Raw genomic sequence first — 22175 nt, forward strand, 5'->3', positions numbered from 1 at the left:
GGACAGCTAATCCCCCGGCTTCCCTTTCTTTATGGTCACAGGAGGACAGGAGTATGGTGCTCCCAGGCTGCAGTCTCACAGTAAAGTGGACAGCATCAAACAGTGCACTGGCTAGTCATGTACAAGTCATTTATCATCCTGTTCAGCCTATATAGTTGTTATTAATTCCCTGTGCTTTAAAATAGGATGACCACTGTTTGAAGTCTTTTAGAGGAATTAACTTAGATTTAGACATTGCACACTGCATTCGTTATTAGGACCAAATTAATGTCCCACATCAACTCTGTCTAATCATTGCCATCACGGCTTTAAATCATTATTATTATGATCACCTTTGTCTAGTCAATGGCAACCTGAAAACATTGAAACCATGAGTACACTTTGGTGATTTAGAGTAAATGGGTCAGATCATGTGCACCGAGTGACTAGAATGTTGCACTGAATGTTACACTGAATGTGACACTGGATGCATCTATAGGCGTGTGACCAGGCCTCTGTGTACTGCCTCTGTGTATGTGCACGTTTGTGTGTGTTCATGTGTCTCCCTGCGTATGGTAGCTTAGCATTAGCTACATGGCTGCTCACTGGGAGGGGCGCCATGGTAATCCTGTGTTTGGCTCATTGTGTCCCCCTCTGTCTTTCCTTCTCTTCCCCTTCACGATCACCTCCTGTGTCTGTCACTTTTCTTTCTCACACGCTGCCTTTTTTCCTTCTCCTAGCTGTTGCTCTATGTGTCAGAATCACAGTCTGTTTGTTTTTCTCAATTCACTATCTGTTTGTAATACAAAATCTAATTATACAGTAAATTATCTATTATCTTCTCAAATGACTTAATAATTTTGGATTGAAGCAGCCTGTTTTATAACAATTACCCCCAAAACTTGCTGTTCTCAGTAGGATTGGATGGGTGAAGCTTAACCCTGATGGCTTTTCATTTTCATAAAATGATTTCAAAAAAATGTTGTTGCTGATGTCATGACAAAAAACTGTCTGGTGGCAAAACAATTCTAACATTGATACTGAAGGTGAAACATGCTACCTTTGCAAGCTCGGTAAATTTCCCCCAAAAAAGGGCAGGTCGATTATTTAAGTAGCTCTGAACAAGTGCTGTGTCAGTATGACATATCAAACAGCAGAGCACAACTGCTGATGTGAACCTGATTCAGTAAGTGTTGGGAGTAATACCAGAGAAGGTGATGAGGGCATTCCTGCTGCTTGTTAGTCCAACAGAAAGAGCCTGATCTCAAGGATTATCCAAGGCTCTTGTTTTGGAATTAGCTCCAAACCAAACACATGACTGACTTTCCTCACACAAAGCCAGCAGTCAGATCAGATGGCTAACTGTAACACTGCTGTCTATTGTGAGGCTAAGAGTCAGAGGGATGCATTTCTTTGCTCCTCCACGAGGCTGCCTCCCACCATATTTAATATTCACACCATATAACAATGTTTCCCATTCCTTCTCCACATAATTAAGTCTGGTGGGCTACAGTGTGTAAAGGCTTTGACAGAGGGGCCATATTAAACATTTATAATAATTCGTCATTTTCCTCCCACTTCAATTACAATGGATGAAAAAGATTTTCTCAGAGTGATGTTTGCTGCAGTCACCCCTACATATGCTACAGTCCTCCTATTTACTCTGTTCTCACAAAATACATCTCATTCATAATTCCATTTCATAAACAACAGATAGGCTGTGCATTGTAGACCTGGTTACACCTAAAGGAATAATACAAAAACAAATAATACAAACATTAATTTATCTTCTCTTAGTACTTGTGATACATGCAGTGGACTGCATGATTACAAAAAGAAACAGCTTGTTTAATAATTTATTTCTATAAAGCAAGACAGATGCCGTGTATCCCCTTTATGGTGTGTGCTGATATTTGTCTCTTTCCTGATTACTACACCTATAACAAGCATTGATACAAACCTGAAAAACAATAATCCCCTTCATACAATTTAGGTAAATGCATGGCATAGTCTTTCTGATAGGACACCTATCACAACAAGAAGATATGCTGACAGTCTATTATTCTATTATTCATACAGTCCTAGAAAAGGCAATGCCTCCACTTTCACTGTGTGCTGTCACTCAGCTACAAGTGATGCTCCTCGTTTTCACCTCAGTCTCCACGGAACTGCAGTCACACAGTCTGAATAGGAAGCAGACTACGTGCTGAGATTTCCAGATCTTTGTTCATTTTACAACAGCAATACTGTGTTTAAAATTCTGAAGTGGATAAATAAAGTATAAGTATTATCAGTAAACTTACGGCATTGTGTTCTTTAAGTGCACTGATTATAATAATTAAAAAAAAAACAAAAAAAAAAACAGAAAACAGACTGTCTTACCTGAAGTTCACACCAAGCCACCTCCACCCAAGTCTCGGTGTCTAGGCCTTTGTAGACAGTCTTGAAGGCTCCTCTGCCCAGTTCTATGTCAAATTTGAGGAACCTTCCTCCAGGAGAGGTAGCAACAGCTTTCATCTCTGCCTCCTCTTCCTGTTCTCGGTCCCTCTCCTTCCCCCTCGGTACAGGTGCAGATGAAGGAGCATCTTTCCCAGGCTCATGGACTGAGCTGGTGCAAGACAGTTCATGTCCCAAGGTTGCACAGGATGAAGCAACCCCATGCTGCTGGGGACTACTACTAAAGACTGAGTCTGATGAGCGCAGCTCCAGGTGGGGGGCACTATGTGATGCCAAGGTGGGCACATCCACCTCATCGTCTTCCTCACAAATCTCCACACTCTTCCTGAAGAAGCGCTTCTCCCTTTTCAGTCGTTTCTGACCCGTATCGATAGGTAGGGAGGGTGTGGAGAATGAAATAGGTCTGAGTACGGTCTCCTCCTGGGAGGCTTCTCCTCCACCACCACCTCCTCTGATTCCTCCATCTTCTTCTGTTGCTGCTCTCCCTGCTTCTGTCTGGGAGGAGGATGAGTCCAAAGGGGTGCTGTCTGTCCTCTCCCTCTGTTGGTCGACCCTGCCCTCCCACTCCGGGTCCTCCTCCTTCTGTCCATCAGGTTTCTCCGAGGAATCCTCGGTGCCTGTGGGCTCTCCTGGGTCAGTAGCCATGGGGAATGGGCTTTCCCACCCCTGCTAGACCTCCTCCTCCAAACCTTTGTTCCTCCGTCAGTCCCCGTCTCTCTCTTTTTCTGTGGTCACCCTCTCACTTCTTTTAACGTATTAAGACACTGCTACAGGTGAAGGCTGTCCTTGATCAAACTGGTCACTCTGTCACGCTTTTCCTCTGTCGTCTTCCCCTGACTCTTTTACTCTGCTGCTTTACAGAAGCACAGAAGCAGGGTGAGATCACGACAGTTGGAATGTTTCTGTTTTCACTTTCCTTCTCAACATTGCCTACATTTTCTTCAGAAGCAACTTGTGCGGTGCTAATCAAAAAGAATCAGACATCTCTGGGCTCAAGCAAACACAGGAAACCAGGAGGTTTTTTTCAAGCCAGCTGGGGTAAGCAGCACTGTTATTATTTCAAACTCTCATGTGGAAATCTTCAAGTAAACCTGCAAGACAAAAACAAAACACAGTCAACTGACATATTTAAATCTGTTAAGAAAAACACAGGTACATTATTTATATTTAATACACTTGGAATAGCCCCAAGAGCCCAGTGTGAATGGATGGAAAGAATGATTTCAAGATATGATCATAATCACATAGAGGGTGAACCTTAAGAAAGAAAAATTCTCAGCTGTAATTGTAATACAACAAAAGCCTCAGTTGTGTACAATTAAACCAAAAGAGTCTCTGAAGAATATCCCATGAGCCTGGTCAGTGATCACACATGGTTTCATCAATCACATGTTTACCAGAGTCTAGCGTCTGAAGTTGTGCTCAACAGCTCCATTAGTGAACAGAAAGCTGCAGTTAGGAGTATACAATCCCAACCATTAAAAATGGATGATGAACTATGGGCCAGTTCGGTTGAGTGTGAATAATTCATACTCAGAGGGATTGTTGAATTGTATGAGAGATACTACCACACATATGCAACAAAAGCCTCATAAGATTACACAACTGTGATTATGATTATCATCACTACATTATAACTCATACCCTGGGAACCATTTAAAGCAGTGTAATTTTTGAAAACTACTGACTGGCCCTTAGGTAAAGTGAGGTAGATGTGAACAAAGCAAGTTTCTTCTGAAATGGTGATCTTCCTGTAAAAAAGTACCCGATTGCTGTTAGTTTTTTGGTGATTTTGTGTCAGTGTGTGGACAAAAGTGGGCAGCTTTCCAGTAACATCTTTATCTTCACTTCTCCTCTATCACTCCCCACCTGTCCCATGGTATTGTATCTCCCCTGCCTTCTTGCAGCAAATGATCTCTAAGTGGCTCATAGCCTGGAGTTACTTTGGAGAGAGTATCTTAAAGACAGGGTCCAACTACTAATAAAAGTTGCAATATGGCCCAAAGTCGCCTTATGATTAAGCATTTGAAGTTACAGGAAGAGAGCATACTAATGGATAACAACAACAGCCGTACACAAGGATTGTTATGGGAATGTAGTGAATAGGAAGTGCAGTCCAATTCAGGCTATTAACAAAATTTGCATATAAGTTTACAACTTCACACATATTAATTTGAAAGTGAACATGTGAAACCTACTGCAATTAGGCACCCAAACAATCTGTGGTTACAGCAACTTAGCTATGAAGAAACCCACAAAGATCACACACACCGAAGCAGCTGGCCTCAGACCCTGAAATGTCACAGTTGCAAATCTGAACTTGTCTTTAAGCTCAAACAAAGCCCACTGTTGCCACAGGGGAATCATCTGGAAGCTCACAACAGCCATTATCTCTTTTATTACAATGACATTAACACTCACATCAAGCCTATTGTGTCTCCAGGCTCAAACCCAGTGAGTCTGAAGTGCAATGCTAGTAGCTGTCAGTCAAACTAATGCACAATACACTGACTGTAGACTAGCTGCTAAGCTCCCAAAGAACAAGCAATTCAAGTTTAGCAACATTTATAAGGAACAGACACGTAAGCTAAGAGAGAAACTATCATCAGCATTAAGCAAGACACACCCAAATACTATAAAGAAAGAAAGCAAACGTAAAAAATCATCAAATAATAACCTTTAAATGTGATGTAATATGTTGTTATTTAGGCTGTTTTCTAGGAATTCGATTGATGAATAAAATATTCAAATATTCACCACCATTCAGTAACTTGAATGAAATTAAATACTTCCATCTGTCTTTTTTCTTGCAGTTCTCCAATTAAACAGATTAAGTAATAAAGAAAATGGATAGATCAGTAGCAATCAATGACGTGTAATACATATTGTATGCACATTATTTATACAGTTGATTTCAGAGTTTGGTTGGTTTAGGTGCTGTGGCTACACCACTCAAGTGAGGGTTCTTTTTTTTATTTCCAAAGTCCAGCAGCCACTAGCCAGTTGTTAATAATAAATATAAGGCTATTCTACAACTCAAATTCCAGTTGGGACGTTATGTAAAATGTACATAGACTGCAATGCCCAACCCATATTTTATTCGTATCAAAACACAGAAAACATATAATTTTGTTTTCTTTTGTTTTTCATCTCAAAAAAGTTGGGACAGGACCAACAACAGTCTGTAAACATCTCTGAACTGAGGAGACCGGCCACTGGACTTAGAGGAGAGCAATTTTGTACCATTCTTGTCTGATATAGGGTTCTAACAGTACTGGGTCTTCTCCTGGCAGAGATTTAACCCACATTTGTGGATGGCACAGTATTCATGTACCATTTGTGGCAGTGTTTCTGAGCCAATTGAGTGGTTTCTATAACAGAATCATTCCTGTTTTTAAAGCAGTGCTGCTTTTTGAAGATCATGAGCATGAAATATTGACTCTTTGGCCTTGTTCCCTGCACACAGAGATTTCTACAGATCCTGAATCTGTTGGTGATATTATGTACTATAGATGATGAGATAATGACAAAATATTAAAAATTTTACATTGAGGAACATTATTCTGAAATTGTTCCACAATTTTCAGATGTGATTTTTATTATTATTATTTTTATTTTTGTAGATTGGTAAACCTCTGCCACTATGCTCTTTTTTTTATACCCCAATCATGTTACTGATCTAATTAACCTAATTAGTTGCAAGATGTCCCTTACATTTAAACTTTACAGCTTTTTCAGAAAGGTCTTTGTAATATTTTTGATTACCCTTTTCTGTATTTTTTAAAAATTAATTATTTTACAATACTAAGAAATTTGTTTGTTATTATTACTTTTACCTTTTTTTAAAAAAAAGAAAAAGAAAAAGAAAATCATCAACAGTGTTTGAATCAAGTAGTCTTCAATTAAGTTGATAGAAGATTAACTAATGTTTGCGGCAGCATCTCCCCTGTACTCTTCCCTCTGATTCACTAGCTGCAGGTAACGCTTCTGGTGAGAGGCTCTCAGCCTGTAACTATGTTTAGAATCTGACAAATAGTGAAGAGTGTACTTCTTAATGTTAACATGGGAGAAAGGAATGTGGGGACAGCTGCTATTTTGTTTATCCTTACCCCTTACCAAGACTAGGCACCCTACACAGTTAGGTCCATAAGTTTCTGGACAGAGACATTTTTTTTTAAATAATTTTGCTACTGTATGTGACTGAAGTGCAGACTAGTTTAAATTACGTGGTTTTGCAAAAGTATTTATTTACTGTTTAGGAGCTCAGTAATTTACTAATTACAGTCATTATAATATGCAAAAAATGACACAAAAAATAATGGAGAAATTGAAAAAGTAAGCAGTTTCATAGACAGATGAAACCAAGATAAGCTTATACCAGAATGAAAGGGAGTGAAGAGTATGGAGGAAGAAAGAAAACCGCTCATGAGCTAAAGCATAGCACATTATTTGCAGAGGCAATGTTATGGCATGCAGATGTATGGTCGCAAGTGGAACTGGTCATTAGTGTTTATTGATAATGCAAATGCTGATAGAAGCATCAGGTTGAAGTATGCAGCACACAGCGTTATACTCTCTGCTCAGACTGAGAAATGCTGCAAAACCGATCGGACAGAGCTTTACAGTGCAAATGATTAATGACTGAAAGCAAACGCAACCCAAGAGTTTCTCAAGGCAAAGAAACAATATTCGTCAATGGCCAAGTCACCTGATCTCAACGTAATAAAGCATGCTTTTCAGTTACTGAAAACAAAAAAAAATGCAGAGAGACCCACACATGAACTTCAGTTGCTGAAGGAACTCAGCAATGCGATGCTCAAGGAACATCTCAAAAGAGGAAGCACAGCATCTGATGATGCCAATGGCTTCTTGACTTCAGGCAGTCATTGATTTCAATGGATTTTCATCCAAGTATTAAAAACAATTGTTATATCTTAGTTAGTTTTTCAGCATCTGGAAATGAGGGTCTATATATAAACAGCTGTAATTCCTAAGCAGTTAATGCAATACTTTTCTTAATTCCCTTGAAAAAAAGCTGAAAGTCTGCACTTCAATCACTTCTTGACTGATCTGGTTTACAGAAGCACAGCTGTGTCACTGTTTCAAGAACTAATGGACCTAACAGTATATGTTTAAAATTCAAAATAGAGGCCCTATTATTTTGCATCCAAATTTAAAAGGATAAACACTTAAGAAAAAAAGCAGAAAATCCTCATGCTTTGAAAAGCTGAATCTAGTAAGTGTGAACTGATTCAATTATCATAACCCTTTTTCATTTTCAGTCATCTACTCATTTAAGTGCTGCACGCTGTACTGGACTATCACTAGAATATCAAAAAGACTTGCTGTACAGTGATAAAAAAAACTACAGAAAACTGGCTATGTTTGGGTAACCCACAAGGACATACTGTAGTGTACAGTGAGTCTAAAAAGGTAAAGGCTAACAGGATGTAGGGAGCATAAAGGGGGAAAAACAACAGCCGATAAAGAGAGGGAAGTTGCCCTTTAAGCAAGAGCTTATTTGCCCATGTCCCCAGGGCAAGGAGTTCCCATGAAAGCCACATACCGGACAGAGTTATCACAGCACATCAAACACGTTCAACCATCACTGTCTCTCACACCCGATCAGTCTCCCTTCCAAACACACCCACATAGACTCACAGATACAGATATCAGACGGCAGGTTAGAACAAACTTTATCCCTCTGTCCCTTCAGCACTCTTTGTATCTTTTATACACAGACAAAAACCACACACACACACAGACACACATCAAAAGCAAACTGTCACTAGCACCCAAACCGCATGTCCCCTTTCAATGAAAGAATGCCGAAAGGAATTTCCTGACACCAGCCAAATGACCAAGCAACTGCCCGTGTGGGCAAGCGTGGTAAACTAAAGTTGAAGATAATAAAACCAACGCTGCAGCTAAAACTATGACATCTTGCCTTGGCAGCAAAATGACTCTGGTGCGTAGCGCACATCACGTTCCCATGTCAGAGTCGTTGTCTGTTCAGTTTTCTATCAGCGCTTAAGTACATGAGAACTAAACAACTGACGTGCAGCAATCCTCCTGCCCTGCAGGCTACTGTGAGGCTCCTGCATGGGAGAACACCTGCGGCTGCCTAATCATTTTTGAAATGTGCACCAAAAATCAATGTGACAACTTTGCTTCAGTGATGTGATTTCTGTTCTATTCTCAATACCCACTGAAGCTCCTGTTTGTTTTCACTTATAACTTTTACCTCTATGCTTAAAAGTGTGGAGCATAGGAAAAATGTGCTCTGTGTAACTTATGTTTACACTCATTAAAGAAAAAAGCACAAGCCCTAGACAAACATATAGCTTTAAACACAACAAATATGCTGCAATCCGGTTGCACAACTTCCATAAATCACTTCACAGGGAAGCAGAATAATCCCTCGAAACAAAAAGCCGCTGAAAAATTAAGCAGGCATACAAAGGAAGAGCCAGGGGACTGTGTGTGTGTATGTGTGTAAGCGCAGACGGCTATGTTTTTGCAATTGAGGGGGACATACAGATGAAAAAAAAAAAAAATGAGCGACTATAAAGTGGCGAGGGGTACAGCAAGGGATTGTAGTTGGTGGGAGCGGGCGGACAGCAGAGGCAGAGGGAAGGAGTGAGTTGAGTGGGGGTGGGGTGGGGGCAGAAGGGGTGGGAAAAATGTGTGTGTGTGAAAGAGAACAAGAGAGCGAAAAGGGAGGGCGGTGGGCTGGCACAGACAAAAGGTGGGGGCTGCCTGATAAAATATGTGCCAATGTTTGTGTGAATGAAAGCAGTGACTATAGCTAAATTTCTGCACCAACAAAAGCAGCTACAGTTGTGCACGGAGAGGAGTGGAGAAATACCTTTAGTGTTTAGAAAAGGCTGAAAACATGAGGTGATTATATTAGCGCAGGAATAGTTTCCAGTGGCATGTTCTGTGTCACTGCCCGACTCGGTGCAGAAGGCTGAGGGAGAGCAGGTTAAAGGACCATAAACATATAAATGTACTTTAAGTGCACGCCTAAAAACAGAAATACATTATTAAAAAATATTTAAATGAACAGAGCTCAGTTCTCCATTCATCATTAATCCCGTCATTTTTAAAGCAATAAACACCAAATGTCCCGTCATGACAACGTCTCGACTGTTAGGACTCGCTCTTCTTGGTCTCATGTGAGCGGTTAAACTCACACGGTTAAAATAAGACAGAAGAGGCCATGTGAAAATATTACCACTGGATTTAGAAAACTGTGAATTTTTCTGCTATTTTTTATTTTTCACATTTGCATAATGTAGATCAAAAAAAGTTAATTAAGCAAATAAATGGGAGATTGCGCTAGCTGCTCTGTAATGGAAATGATAAGAACACTATTTCTACAGAGACACAATTACCACGGGGCAAAAAGTTTTTCATCAACTCGTTCTTCATTAAAAATAACAAAACGAATGCCTTGTAATCAAACTTCCAAGGCTAAACTGGTAGTTTCAGATGCAGTTTAGGCATGAAGTTATTATAGCAAAGTGTATTATCAGGTCATTTGCATATGCTGCAGTCTAGTCTAGTCAGAAGCAGAACTTTGCATATTATCCCTTTGTTGATTTTCTTGACTGAATGAGCTCGGTTACAGTGTACCAGGGAGTCAGGGATAAGTAGAAATGTTTAGCAGATCCAATTGGCAAGAAAAAAAAAACAAAAAAAAAATCTGGCTGCATTTAAGTGACTGATTAATTGAATATGTCTTGTGTGCAGATCAAAACCTAACCGCATAAAACCACTTCCTGTCTGCGACACTAACTTTTCCACACAAAACTAATACAACAACTTGAATCTGTCCAAATTCTCACGACTGCAAATTCGTCCCACAGAGATTTAAAGAGGAGATGGAGGCCGAGTGATATGGGGAGACAGGCTAGAGGTAACACAAGGTCTGAGAGCTGCTGGCCAAAATTTGAATGGGCCCAATGTCAAGCGGAAGCTATTTAGAACAACACAGGTCTCAGCTGTAGACCACAGATAAAATATAAAGGCAGATGTGTCTGTGTTTAACAGGTATAAATACTTTTTAAATTTCAATACAAAATTAAAAAAAACTTGAGACTAAAGTGATTATTTCTCCACCTCGACTACACAAGTGCTTCCGCACATGTTGCTTTCTTCTCTGAAGTCCAATGAAAAATATCAAATCCTGGTTACCAGGATCAAACACACAATTATTTGTTCTCTTCCCATTAGGGAAACGCAAGGCTGAAAACACAACAAGGACTTTTGTCCAATCCAGGTCAAGCATGGGAGAGTAGAGTGTAGGTAGCACACACAGAGTACTGTTCACTGAGAGAGTGAATATGTTATCTAACCCTGTTTTTTTTTTGTGGTTTTTTTTTTGTTCTCTTTCATTCCCCTTTGCAAGCAGAGCTGTCCAGTTCTGAGAGATTCCTATGGTCCAGGTGCGGGAAAGGCTCCTTAATCAGCCAAAGTTGAAACAGGATTACATGTCACTAAATTGGCTTACCACTCCTGGAGTTCCAATGAGCCTTCCCATTCCCTCAGTCACTGAACTTTCATGGATGCGGGAGTACTCTGAGCTCAGCATAGTGTTGATTTCAGGAGTTTAGCACCTGTCAGCCTTTTTCTTTTTTTAAAGAAGGAAGCGCCCTCTCTAATGTTTTGAATGCACCACTACTACTCTCAGCTGGATAAAACCACTGTTTTGATATAGATCAATGGTGAAGTCAAGGGAATGCATACATTTATAAATATTATATCAATACCTTTTGCTGCTGATGGGAGACAGCAGGGGTGATTTTCATTTTTTTAACATTAATTGGCAAATTGCTTAAAGCCCCAATGATGTGGCCGGTCACGCAGCATTGACTGATTCGTGCATGTTATTTATAGGTATATAAAATACATGGTACCAACACAGTGATGCCTGGATGTGTATGCACCATGATGTACAGCTATTGGCTAGCAGATAGCTCAGCTGACTTTGGAAACGCCATGCATAACATAGAGTACAATCACGATACAGGGCGAGAGCATAGTGACTGAGACGGCTGACACCATCACAAAAAATAAATAAATAAATCATCAAACCTCCAGGACTTGCCCTGAGCAAATTTCAAATAACTCGAATGATGGGCTCAGTCTTGGTGTGTGAGGGCCCGCAGGTCTGCACTTAAGTGTTTTAACGCGGCGTGAATTAAAATGGAATATTATGTGTCACCGGGGATGATGAACACCTCCTGAGCGATCTCTTAATGCCCAAACAGACGGACAAAATAACAACAGTACCTCACCGGGGCACCACAGTTCAGTAATCACGCAAATTACTATTTGCACTGTAAATGAAAATAACAACAATCATCACTCACCCAAATGCAACATCGCAGCTCGTCGGTCCAGCGTTATTTAGACTGAATAGCTAGCAAACTCACAGAAAACTGGATATAGTAGGCTATCTATCTACAAACCTTGGTGTTATTTACAGGAGATTTACACTGGACTTTCTGCCTACAAAAATATTTTACACACGCTCAAAAAAATTATAATAAAAAAGCTTCGGCAACCCAAAAAGAAAAATTCCGCTGGGTTCGTTTGTTGTTGTCGTTTTTTTTCCTCTTTACATTTTACAGGCTTCTCGCGGTGTTGTCAGGTTGAAAATCCCCACCGGAGTCGTCGATCCTCGGTCTGTGTGAGACACGGGCGCGGAGCACTTGGGATACGTGTATCCAGTTTAGACGATGCTTGCCGTTGGTCTACAGATTTTCTCACTCGCTGCTCGGTTTGTCGGCTCAAAGTTGACCGACACACCATTCATGTGTATCCGGAAAATATCAGTAACTTATGTACATAATTTACAACGTACGAGTCCAACGGCCTTCAGCAGGTTCTCGCGTGTACTGAGCGCGCGCCGCCTGCCCGTTCTCACTTGCCACAGGGCTCATCATCAGCCAGAGGACGAACACAAACCGACAGTTAGCTTACTACACCACTAGAGGGCGATACGCCGCGTGTTTATGTCCGCAGTTTATTATATGGATATGGTGATGCATTCAAATGCTCGTCGTGAAAATTCTGTTTCAGGGGAGGAAGCAGGGTTTTCAGCGGGTGTGTTTTTTTTTTTTTAAACTCCTGCAAAGGTAATTGAAACATTATGTGTGACTGACAGAGACACAGCTGCATAAATCTATATACTATTACTAATTAAAATACTATGTTTATATGTGTGTTTGTTAGCTTTTCGTGGAAAAAGTATTCAGTAGAACTACAAGAAATTTCTCAATTAAAAATCTGAAGTTTAAAAGTAAAAGCATGAATAGAGGTAAAAGAAAAAGTTAAAAAGCTGAAAACTCTAAATAAATCATGTGCATGTTATACTTTCATTTGATACATTAGATCAGTAATGACTGACGTTATCTTGTACATACACCCCACTTTGACTCATTAGGATGTCTTTATATAAGAAAAAGAAGCACAGTTTCAACAGAACATGACCGTTTGTTTCTTTATGATATATAAATGCTGCTGTAGTTAAAAAGAAAAAAAGTGTCAGCACTACTCTTTGGCCTTAACCGTATGAACTAACAGTTTCAAGCCCCCCACCCCCCAAAAAACCCCAGATATTTCTATACATTTCTATCTCTGTCATAAAAAGAATAATGTATTGCCTTATTAATCTGGTGTAGCAAGAATGAGCAAACGCGAGGTCTTTATCAGTAAAGATAATTCTGTAAAACTTACAGGGAGTGCAGAATTATTAGGCAAGTTGTATTTTTGAGGAATAATTTTATTATTGAACAACAACCATGTTCTCAATGAACCCAAAAAACTCATTAATATCAAAGCTGAATGTTTTTGGAAGTAGTTCTTAGTTTTAGCTATTTTAGGGGGATATCTGTGTGTGCAGGTGACTATTACTGTGCATAATTATTAGGCAACTTAACAAAAAACAAATATATACCCATTTCAATTATTTATTTTTACCAGTGAAACCAATATAACATCTCCACATTCACAAATATACATTTCTGACATTCAAAAACAAAAACAAATCAGCGACCAATATAGCCACCTTTCTTTGCAAGGACACTCAAAAACCTGCCATCCATGGATTCTGTCAGTGTTTTGATCTGTTCACCATCAACATTGCGTGCAGCAGCAACCACCACAGCCTCCCAGACACTGTTCAGAGAGGTGTACTGTTTTCCCTCCTTGTAAATCTCACATTTGATGATGGACCACAAGTTCTCAATGGGGTTCAGATCAGGTGAACAAGGAGGCCATGTCATTAGTTTTTCTTCTTTTATACCCTTTCTTGCCAGCCACGCTGTGGAGTACTTGGATGCGTGTGATGGAGCATTGTCCTGCATGAAAATCATGTTTTTCTTGAAGGATGCAGACTTCTTCCTGTACCACTGCTTGAAGAAGGTGTCTTCCAGAAACTGGCAGTAGGACTGGGAGTTGAGCTTGACTCCATCCTCAACCCGAAAAGGCCCCACAAGCTCATCTTTGATGATACCAGCCCAAACCAGTACTCCACCTCCACCTTGCTGGCGTCTGAGTCGGACTGGAGCTCTCTGCCCTTTACCAATCCAGCCACGGGCCCATCAAGACTCACTCTCATTTCATCAGTCCATAAAACCTTAGAAAAATCAGTCTTGAGATATTTCTTGGCCCAGTCTTGAGGTTTCAGCTTGTGTGTCTTGTTCAGTGGTGGTCGTCTTTCAGCCTTTCTTACCTTGGCCATGTCTCTGAGTATTGCACACCTTGTGCTTTTGGGCACTCCAGTGATGTTGCAGCTCTGAAATATGGCCAAACTGGTGGCAAGTGGCATCTTGGCAGCTGCACACTTGACTTTTCTCAGTTCATGGGCAGTTATTTTGCGCCTTGGTTTTTCCACACGCTTCTTGCGACCCTGTTGACTATTTTGAATGAAACACTTGATTGTTCGATGATCACGCTTCAGAAGCTTTGCAATTTTAAGACTGCTGCATCCCTCTGCAAGATATCTCACTATTTTTGACTTTTCTGAGCCTGTCAAGTCCTTCTTTTGACCCATTTTGCCAAAGGAAAGGAAGTTGCCTAATAATTATGCACACCTGATATAGGGTGTTGATGTCATTAGACCACACCCCTTCTCATTACAGAGATGCACATCACCTAATATGCTTAATTGGTAGTAGGCTTTCAGCTTGGAGTAAGACAACATGCATGAAGAGGATGATGTGGACAAAATACTCATTTGCCTAATAATTCTGCACTCCCTGTATATGAAAATACAGTTAAAAGTCCATAATTTATGCCTTTCTCATGTTTTCCAACGTTTTTATTGGGGTCGGATTGGAGTCTTTTGACATCACATTATTCATGCTTTCATTGCAATTAGTATTTTTCAGTCATAGCTGGTTAAGGCGAAGCTGATTTTAACTATAGCTTTCACTCTCTGTTCTGTAATAATTCACCACATTATCCATATAAATGAAAATAGAAACTTGTAACTATCAGATAAAAAGTACGATATTGCACATCCACCAAACACACACCTTAGTACAAGTGCAAAGCAGCGTTTAATATAAATACTCAGTATTAAAGAGAAACGCTCAAGTACCTCAAAATTTATTTTAATGCAATACTTGAATATAAAAATTAGTATGTACTACTCGTGTAACTGCATATGGACACATGCATGCATATACATCCATGTTATACTGTTTTTCTTGCAAGGTATGACGCTAATGACAAAATTCCCACAAGAGCAAAAAACTCTAATTTCCGATACACCGGTCTCTATCCAGCACGGACTTTAGTTCTACTTTTGTGACAGTGAAAACAACTGAATTGCCCAATATAATTCTGAAAGATAGAAGTCAGGCATTTAAGGTGCAGATTTGCTTTTCTACCTCAGGTTTTCAACCCCAGTTTGTGCTTTTGAACGTCAAATAACGCATAACGCGAATTCACGATTTTCCCCCCACGACCTGAAGGCCTCATAACACATTTCAATGAAACAATGAAATTGATCGTGTTTGACATTACTACGTTACAGTGTATCGATTCAACGACCATCGCTATTCTTTGCTGTCACTGAATTCCCTGTCAAAGCAAAAACAGTGCATTCAGTCCGAAGCTGTTATCCCCAGCAGAGCGTATGCTTAGTGAAGCAAATGCCTTGAGCAGGATGAACTGAGTAACCCCAGTGAGACTTTGTCTTTTGTCGCCCTCTGGTGAATTTCTCCAAGCATGGCAGATGACTCAATATTAGGGCCCACGGGAATAAAAACACACCGATATTAGAACATACTTTATTCATCATCATCATCATTGTTGTCACAATAAAAGCACAGACTGTAATCTTTTGTAGAAAAAAAAAAAATTACATTTTGGTAGCACAACCTAATTCAGAAAGGCAACTGAAACAGAGTTAACCATACAGAGCGATAGAGAAGAACTAGGTCTTTACACTTCATATATATATTAGTCTTTCAAGAAGCAAAATTAATCCATTCAACATAAAAAGAAAGAAAAAATAACCAATCAATAACCATACCAATAATCTTTAAGCAAAGCAAAGAGTGTAAAGATGCCTGCAGGCCTGGGACAACTCCAGAACCACCGGCAGTGTTGTGATGAACCCACACAAATAGTTTGCTTTCTGTTTAAGTATTTAAAAATAAATAGTTTTATTAAAGGACAATGACAAAGACTAATTAAAAAAAAAACCAGACAAAAAACAAAACTGTAAACATGTGATGAGCAACAACTAGTGTACATCAAGTTCTACGAAACAATGGCAGCTAAGCACTATTATTAATGAATTTTACGTTACACAACAAAAATATATTAAAGTATGAAATATAAAATACGTCCACAGACCCAGTTTTTCTTCCTACTCTGAATTATTGTTTCCAGCATGAAACCACTCAGGTGTTTATGTTTTTCTACATCAGAGTATTGAACACTTATCTATGTTGTTGCTCAAGTACAAAAAACAAAACATAAATCTATAGGCAGTCCTGAAGAGAGAGAAATGTACCTAGTTCCAACAATGGCTTTGGAAGACCTACTCTAGCTGTATTCATCCACTCATCACTGTTACACTTTGGTTATCTGACACTTGCAGTGTTTCCTGTAAGATTTTTTTTCCAGCGTTCAGGGAAAGTATACCTGGGTCATGACTGAAGTGAATAAATCACACCGTAAATGTCAAAAAAGCAGTGCCTTACTGGAAAAGAAATGTAAGAAAATATGTACAGAGGGCACTATGAATTAAGTCATTGGCAAGTTTGCAGCCTAGCTGGCAGCACGTTCTTTTCCCTGATAAGTATCATACACATTGTGTGTGTGTGTGTGTGTGTGTGTGTATTTACCTAAAGCCTGTGCACTTTATCTCTGCTCACTCTCTCTTTTCTCCATCTGCCATCACACTCATAATCCTAGCAGAACATTATCAGTCAACATTATCATTATCAATTGATTTTGTTATTGTAACGGAAAAATTACATTTATAGCAACTTAAAGGAAACCTCAGGTTTAGCCTTACATATGTGGACATAAAACTTGGAGGACAACTGAGTTCACCTGATAGCTCTTTCTATAATCCACACTCGTCCATTGGTTTTTAAAACCAACAAGATAACTAGTCTTCATCCTCTCATCAAAGCTGTATACACTGACAGGCTGTTTCATGTGAGAGCGGAAGCAGAGCAATTGCCTAAGTCCAAAAGCTCTATACATTTGCATAGTGAGAGTATAGGGCTGCCTCGATCTACTAACTTTTCCATTTCTTTTTTTTCTTCTCAGGTGCAGTAATTTTCATAATGGAAACACTGAGTTGGACTTTGAAGTTTCCCAGAGCCTAACATAATCTTACTTGATTCCAAAGCATTACTTCAGCTCAAAAGTGGCTCACAAAGCTTAAATCAGAAATCCTCTACAGCAGGTTTCAGCAACTTTAAATATATTAAGTCAAGACGATCTTTGCACCGAGCTCATGCCACTGCCATGAGAGGAAAAATGAAAAAGTTATTTGTGGTCCAGAGCTTGAATTTTGTCACTCATTAAGCAGTTCCTGGCCCTTCTGACAGTTCCTCCAGGTTCTGTTGTAATGCATATGAGGGGTACCGGGCAGAGTTAACTTTCCAGTGGTGGCCGCAGAGGAATACAGCCATCCATCTCCAGTGACTCGGGCCAGCCTTCATATTTGTTGCTGCTTTTACTGTTTTTCATACGCTAAGGGGGAAAGACAAACATAAATGATGTCAGCAAAACAGACTGGGATCAGGTTCCTTTAGCACACTAGCTGCTGAATAATTGTACAGAGTGCTGAACCTGACTGAGTTTTTCAAGTCAAAGGTGTTTTAGCCATTTAGCAGTTAATAGTCACTGTTGAAAAGTGTGCATTGGGTTTTTCCCTATTCATCACTTCCCATTTTGAATACCAGACTTCAAAACAGCCCATTTAAAAAAAAAATCTGCATTATCATGTGGTAGTCCAAATGCAAAAACCCCCCAAACCAAATCAAAAATGCAAATATCTTATTAGCCAATCACATGGCAGCAACACCAAGCATGTAGTAACAGAGTTGCTACCATGGCCAACACCACCTGTTGAACTTTAAACTTCAGCAGGTTAATAGGTTAATGTTTTGTTTTTTTAAGCAGGTTAATGTTTAAACCTCTGAAACCCAAAGAAAGGTGACTTTGAACGTGGCATGGTTGTTGGTGCCAGACAGGCTCTTGAGAGTATTTCAGAAACTGCTGATCTGCTGGGATTTTCCTCAGCAGGTCGACGCCAGAGAAGAACTGACACACTGCTTCGAGTTCATAGAAATGCAGCATTAACTTAAATTATGACTTGTTAAAACCCAGGTTTACAGAAGAGGAGCTATGATTGTTGAACTTTAAAGAAAATGGGCTACAGTGGTAAAAGACCACCCTGGGTACCATTCCTGTCAGCTAAGAACAAGAAACTGAGGCTACAATTCACACAGGGTCACTGAAATTAAGTTAACAATAGATCATTGGAAAAATGTTTCCTGGTCTGATAAGTCTCGATTTCTGCTGCAACATTCAGACCGTAGGGCCAGAATTTGGCGTAAACAACATGAAAACATGAATCCATCCTGCTTTGTATCAGCAGTTCAGAATGTGGTCGTGTGCTGGCCTTTAGTGCAAACAGAGCCTCTGTAGTCTTAGTCTCACAGTCACAGATCTCAATCTAACAGAGCACCTTTGGGATGTGGTTGAATGGAAAAACATACATCATGGATGTGCAGCCTACAAAACTGTAGCAACTGTGTGATGTTATCACATCAATATGGACCATAATCTCAGAGGACTGTTTCCAGCACCTCTTTGCCCAATCTTTGAGAATTAAGGCAGTTCTGAAGCCAACAGTACTAACAAGGTGTACCTAATAAAGTGTCCGGTGGTTATAGTTAATGCTGTTTTGTAATACTGCTGTGACTGTAACCAAATCATACTGACTTTACTGCCAGTTGGCACCTTATGCAATGTGATCTGTTCACACAGGAAGAATATTTTCAACTGAACATTGGCGTCACATCAAAGACAGCACACAGACTCCACCTCCAGCCCTCGATCAGCACTAATAGTAAAAAGGAACAAACCTGCTCAAAGGGACTCTTATTCTCAATACCCTTGGCTCCAACAAACACCCAGCTGTCTCTAAAGGCCAAATCCTTCACCGCTGTGCTCCCGAGCTCCTCAAACAGCCGTCGAGACTCATCATTCAGCCTGACATAGTGAAAAATACAAACAAAAAACCAAAGACAACAAACAAGTTTAGAGGGCTTTTTAAACATTAAACATTTATTTCAAGGAAACCACAACGTTACAAACACCATTTGCTTAATAAGGAAGATATTGTGGTCTCTGCAATAAATTCTCATCATGAACACTTTAATAATTATCATCCAAGACATCAAGAATTAATTGAATCAGTCTAATTTAATTCAGTTCTACACTTTGTAAATCTAATTTAAATCGAATCATGAAGTCAGTGTTCACATGTAGCAACCCCGATAAATCTTAAAGGTGAAAGGCTTTTGTGCCAAGCCTGCCATTCACTATCACATTATCATACATTCTTCCTTGCACTGCTCAGTGACAGTTTAACTTGTTAGGCTTCCCAGATAAATGCATTCAAATTTATTTTATAACAGAAATTAATTATCTGAAAAATGTGACAGCACATGAGCCAAAATCCTCTTTGTTTTACTCTACTAAATATTTATAACACAATCCTTCATAATATCAACTTTTTCCAGGTTTCTATTAAAATTGGCTAATGTGAAAGGGGAGGAACTGGGAGCACAACACAAATCCTTACTTTGTAGCTGCATCATCAAAGGAGGCCACAAACACAAGTGTTCCCTCATGAAGAGGCCGGAGAAACTTCAACAGGTCAGAAACATCTGAAAATGAGCATCAAATGAGATCTGAAGTGCAGTTTATGGGTTGTTACTGCCAAAGTGTATGGACTACAGGATATGAGAGGCATATTAAACATTAATGTCTGGTTTTTATTACCTCCTGCCCACATATCAAAGGTTTTTGTCTCCAAAAGCTCGCCAGTCAACCCTGGAGCAAAGATACATCAGTAAAATGTTAAAACAGCACCATGAAAAGGAGCTAAAAAAACAAAAACAACATAGTCTGCTAAAACATGAAGAATGAGAGCCTTACCATTCACCAAGGCTATGTTTAGTCCCCTGCCAACATTGTTCTTCACACTGCTCACTAACCTATTAGACAAAACCACAAGGCTTATACATAGCTATTTAAACTCTTATTCACACTATGTAACACTTATACGGGCCAAGACAACAGGCAAAACGATGAGAGGGACCAGCAGAAAGAAACAATACTTGCATTCAGCTCCCCAGACAGGCTTGAAGGCCTGGTTATGACAGCACAGAGGAAAAAAACAGAACAGTGTGAAAACAAAACAAAACAAAAAAGGGGGGGAAAAAAGGAGGGACTAAGGAGAGACAAAGACATAGATGAAGAACCAGAAATAATTAACACTGAATCTCACATCTTGTCCTCCAGGCAGATTTTAGGGCCAATGACGTTGGCAGCACCAGACACCAGACGGAAAGCCAGATGTTTTGGAGGACAAGGGGCTGAAAGTCCACATTTATATTTTCGTGGGCGGGGTTCTGTTAAAAAACATGTTGATCATAAGAAGGAAGATAAGAATGCAACTTTGTGAAAGTATTAATTAGTAAATGAGTAAAGATATGCTGTACAGTTTGCTTACCTGGTGTTGCTTCTTCACTTGTACCTGAAAAAAGAAACAAACAAAAAAAACAAAAAACAGATTTCCTAATTAAACTTACCAATCTTACATTCGGAAAAGTCCATCCATCAAACATGCATCAGCTTAAAAATCAACACACATAACTTGTTTGTAGCTTTGTCACTAAAATGGCAGACACATTAAAAACTCTGATTGCAGTTTACCACCTGCTTGTTTTGACCAGTTAGCAATGCAAACCCAAAAGATTTAACTCACATAAAACAGACCTAACAATCCAACGTGTAAAGTCATATTTTCTTCCATATTTGGAAAATTTTATTCCTTGTTAGTTAACTGGTTTCCGCTTGATTCCTCTTACCGCTGAAGAAATGCAGCATAGATGACGCACTCTCCCCTCCAAATAAGGTGTTTGCTAGCAGCCAGGTGAGACCCACCAGCAGCACCACAGCCACAGCTCGCAGGGGGCCTGTCACAATGATCAGGACACATCAGCTCAAGCCAGAAACATATGGGTTTATCAGGAAGTTCCTATTGAAAATATCAACCCACCTGTTAATCTCATGCTTCACTGTTTCATAGACCTGGGGAGAAGAAAAGCATTGACATTAGAGTGGCTAAAGAAGTTTAACAAGACAGGAGACTTTTTAGTAAAACGTTCTTATTTAAAATAACATTTCCCAGCTTCTAGTTATACTAAATATTAGTCTTTGCCTGTAGTCTACCTTTAGTTTTAAAAGATGACAAAATTTGAAAGAAACACAGTCATGAATAAAAAATGTAATTATTTTAAATAATTTAAAAGGGTAATTTTCCTCTGTGTGACGTTTCTCTTCCTAGCTTTATTTTTTTATTTATTAATTTTTTTTACAGTGGCCCTGCAAAATGGCTCTGCAGAGATGACGTTTAAAGGTTATAAAATGAGCCCAAACAATCTCAGAGAGGAGACAGTGAAGAATGAACCCTTAGCGATATTGTCAATTACATTTCTACTAGAATTAGAACCGTAAAAGTTCACTTGCGTACCTTTACAAGAGAGGATCGCCTTGTTTCGCCGCCTATGCCCGGCTGCAACGAACAGTAACGAGGAGCTGTTGCTCTTGTCACCCTGGACTTTTTGCTATTTCTTGCGCTGTTTCCTCATTGAGTCGTCCCTGATATAAATACGCTTTCAATAAGAAGACAGGCTGAAGTTGGTACCCTCTTTCGACGAACATGGAAAAAGACCTGGTTTAATTTAACCCATTTGTCTTCCGGATATAACCTACAGCCCACCCCGAGCCTTTTCTACGGACCTCAACCCGTTAGTACAGAGTCTGCGTGAAGTGGTTCACGTGACCAAAAAAAAAAATTATAAAAAATTATTTTTAGTGTTTTGTTTTGTTTTACTCAAATTCTTACAACATTTATCACAGTTAAGAAATAATAAAATATCTAAAATAACTAAAAAAAA

At 39.5% G+C, this 22175-nt stretch overlaps 2 protein-coding genes across 7 annotated transcripts in view; both read right to left on the minus strand.

Annotated features, from left to right (window-relative positions):
• Positions 1 to 12424, minus strand: part of wnk3 (WNK lysine deficient protein kinase 3) — a 37541-nt gene extending 25117 nt beyond the window's left edge. For 4 of the 6 annotated variants that reach the window (XM_025901656.1, XM_025901657.1, XM_005478097.3 and 1 more), the window contains exons 1-2: positions 11814 to 12424; positions 2362 to 3527 (exon numbers count right to left, since the gene is read on the minus strand). In XM_025901656.1, coding sequence (XP_025757441.1) covers positions 2362 to 3081 — 720 coding nt within the window. In that variant the 5' untranslated portion in view covers positions 3082 to 3527; positions 11814 to 12424. Of the gene's footprint in view, positions 1 to 2361; positions 3528 to 10951; positions 11044 to 11813 lie in introns of those variants that run through there. The other 2 variants (XM_019349926.2, XM_013273175.3) reach the window with 2 other exon arrangements.
• A 3305-nt stretch (positions 12425 to 15729) lies between these two features.
• On the minus strand, positions 15730 to 22041 carry fam3a (FAM3 metabolism regulating signaling molecule A). Its single transcript, XM_003448164.5, has 10 exons — positions 21749 to 22041; positions 21275 to 21306; positions 21084 to 21191; positions 20726 to 20749; positions 20501 to 20624; positions 20149 to 20207; positions 19993 to 20043; positions 19793 to 19877; positions 19071 to 19197; positions 15730 to 17670 (listed from the first exon to the last, which is right to left on the minus strand). Exons 2-10 carry the CDS (start codon positions 21285 to 21287, stop codon positions 17572 to 17574), a joined length of 690 nt encoding a protein of 229 aa, XP_003448212.1. The 5' UTR covers positions 21288 to 21306; positions 21749 to 22041; the 3' UTR covers positions 15730 to 17571.
• Positions 22042 to 22175: the final 134 nt, after the last annotated feature.

The sequence above is a fragment of the Oreochromis niloticus genome, linkage group LG20 (assembly GCF_001858045.2).
Source record: "Oreochromis niloticus isolate F11D_XX linkage group LG20, O_niloticus_UMD_NMBU, whole genome shotgun sequence".
NCBI classification, from domain to species: Eukaryota; Metazoa; Chordata; class Actinopteri; order Cichliformes; family Cichlidae; genus Oreochromis; species Oreochromis niloticus.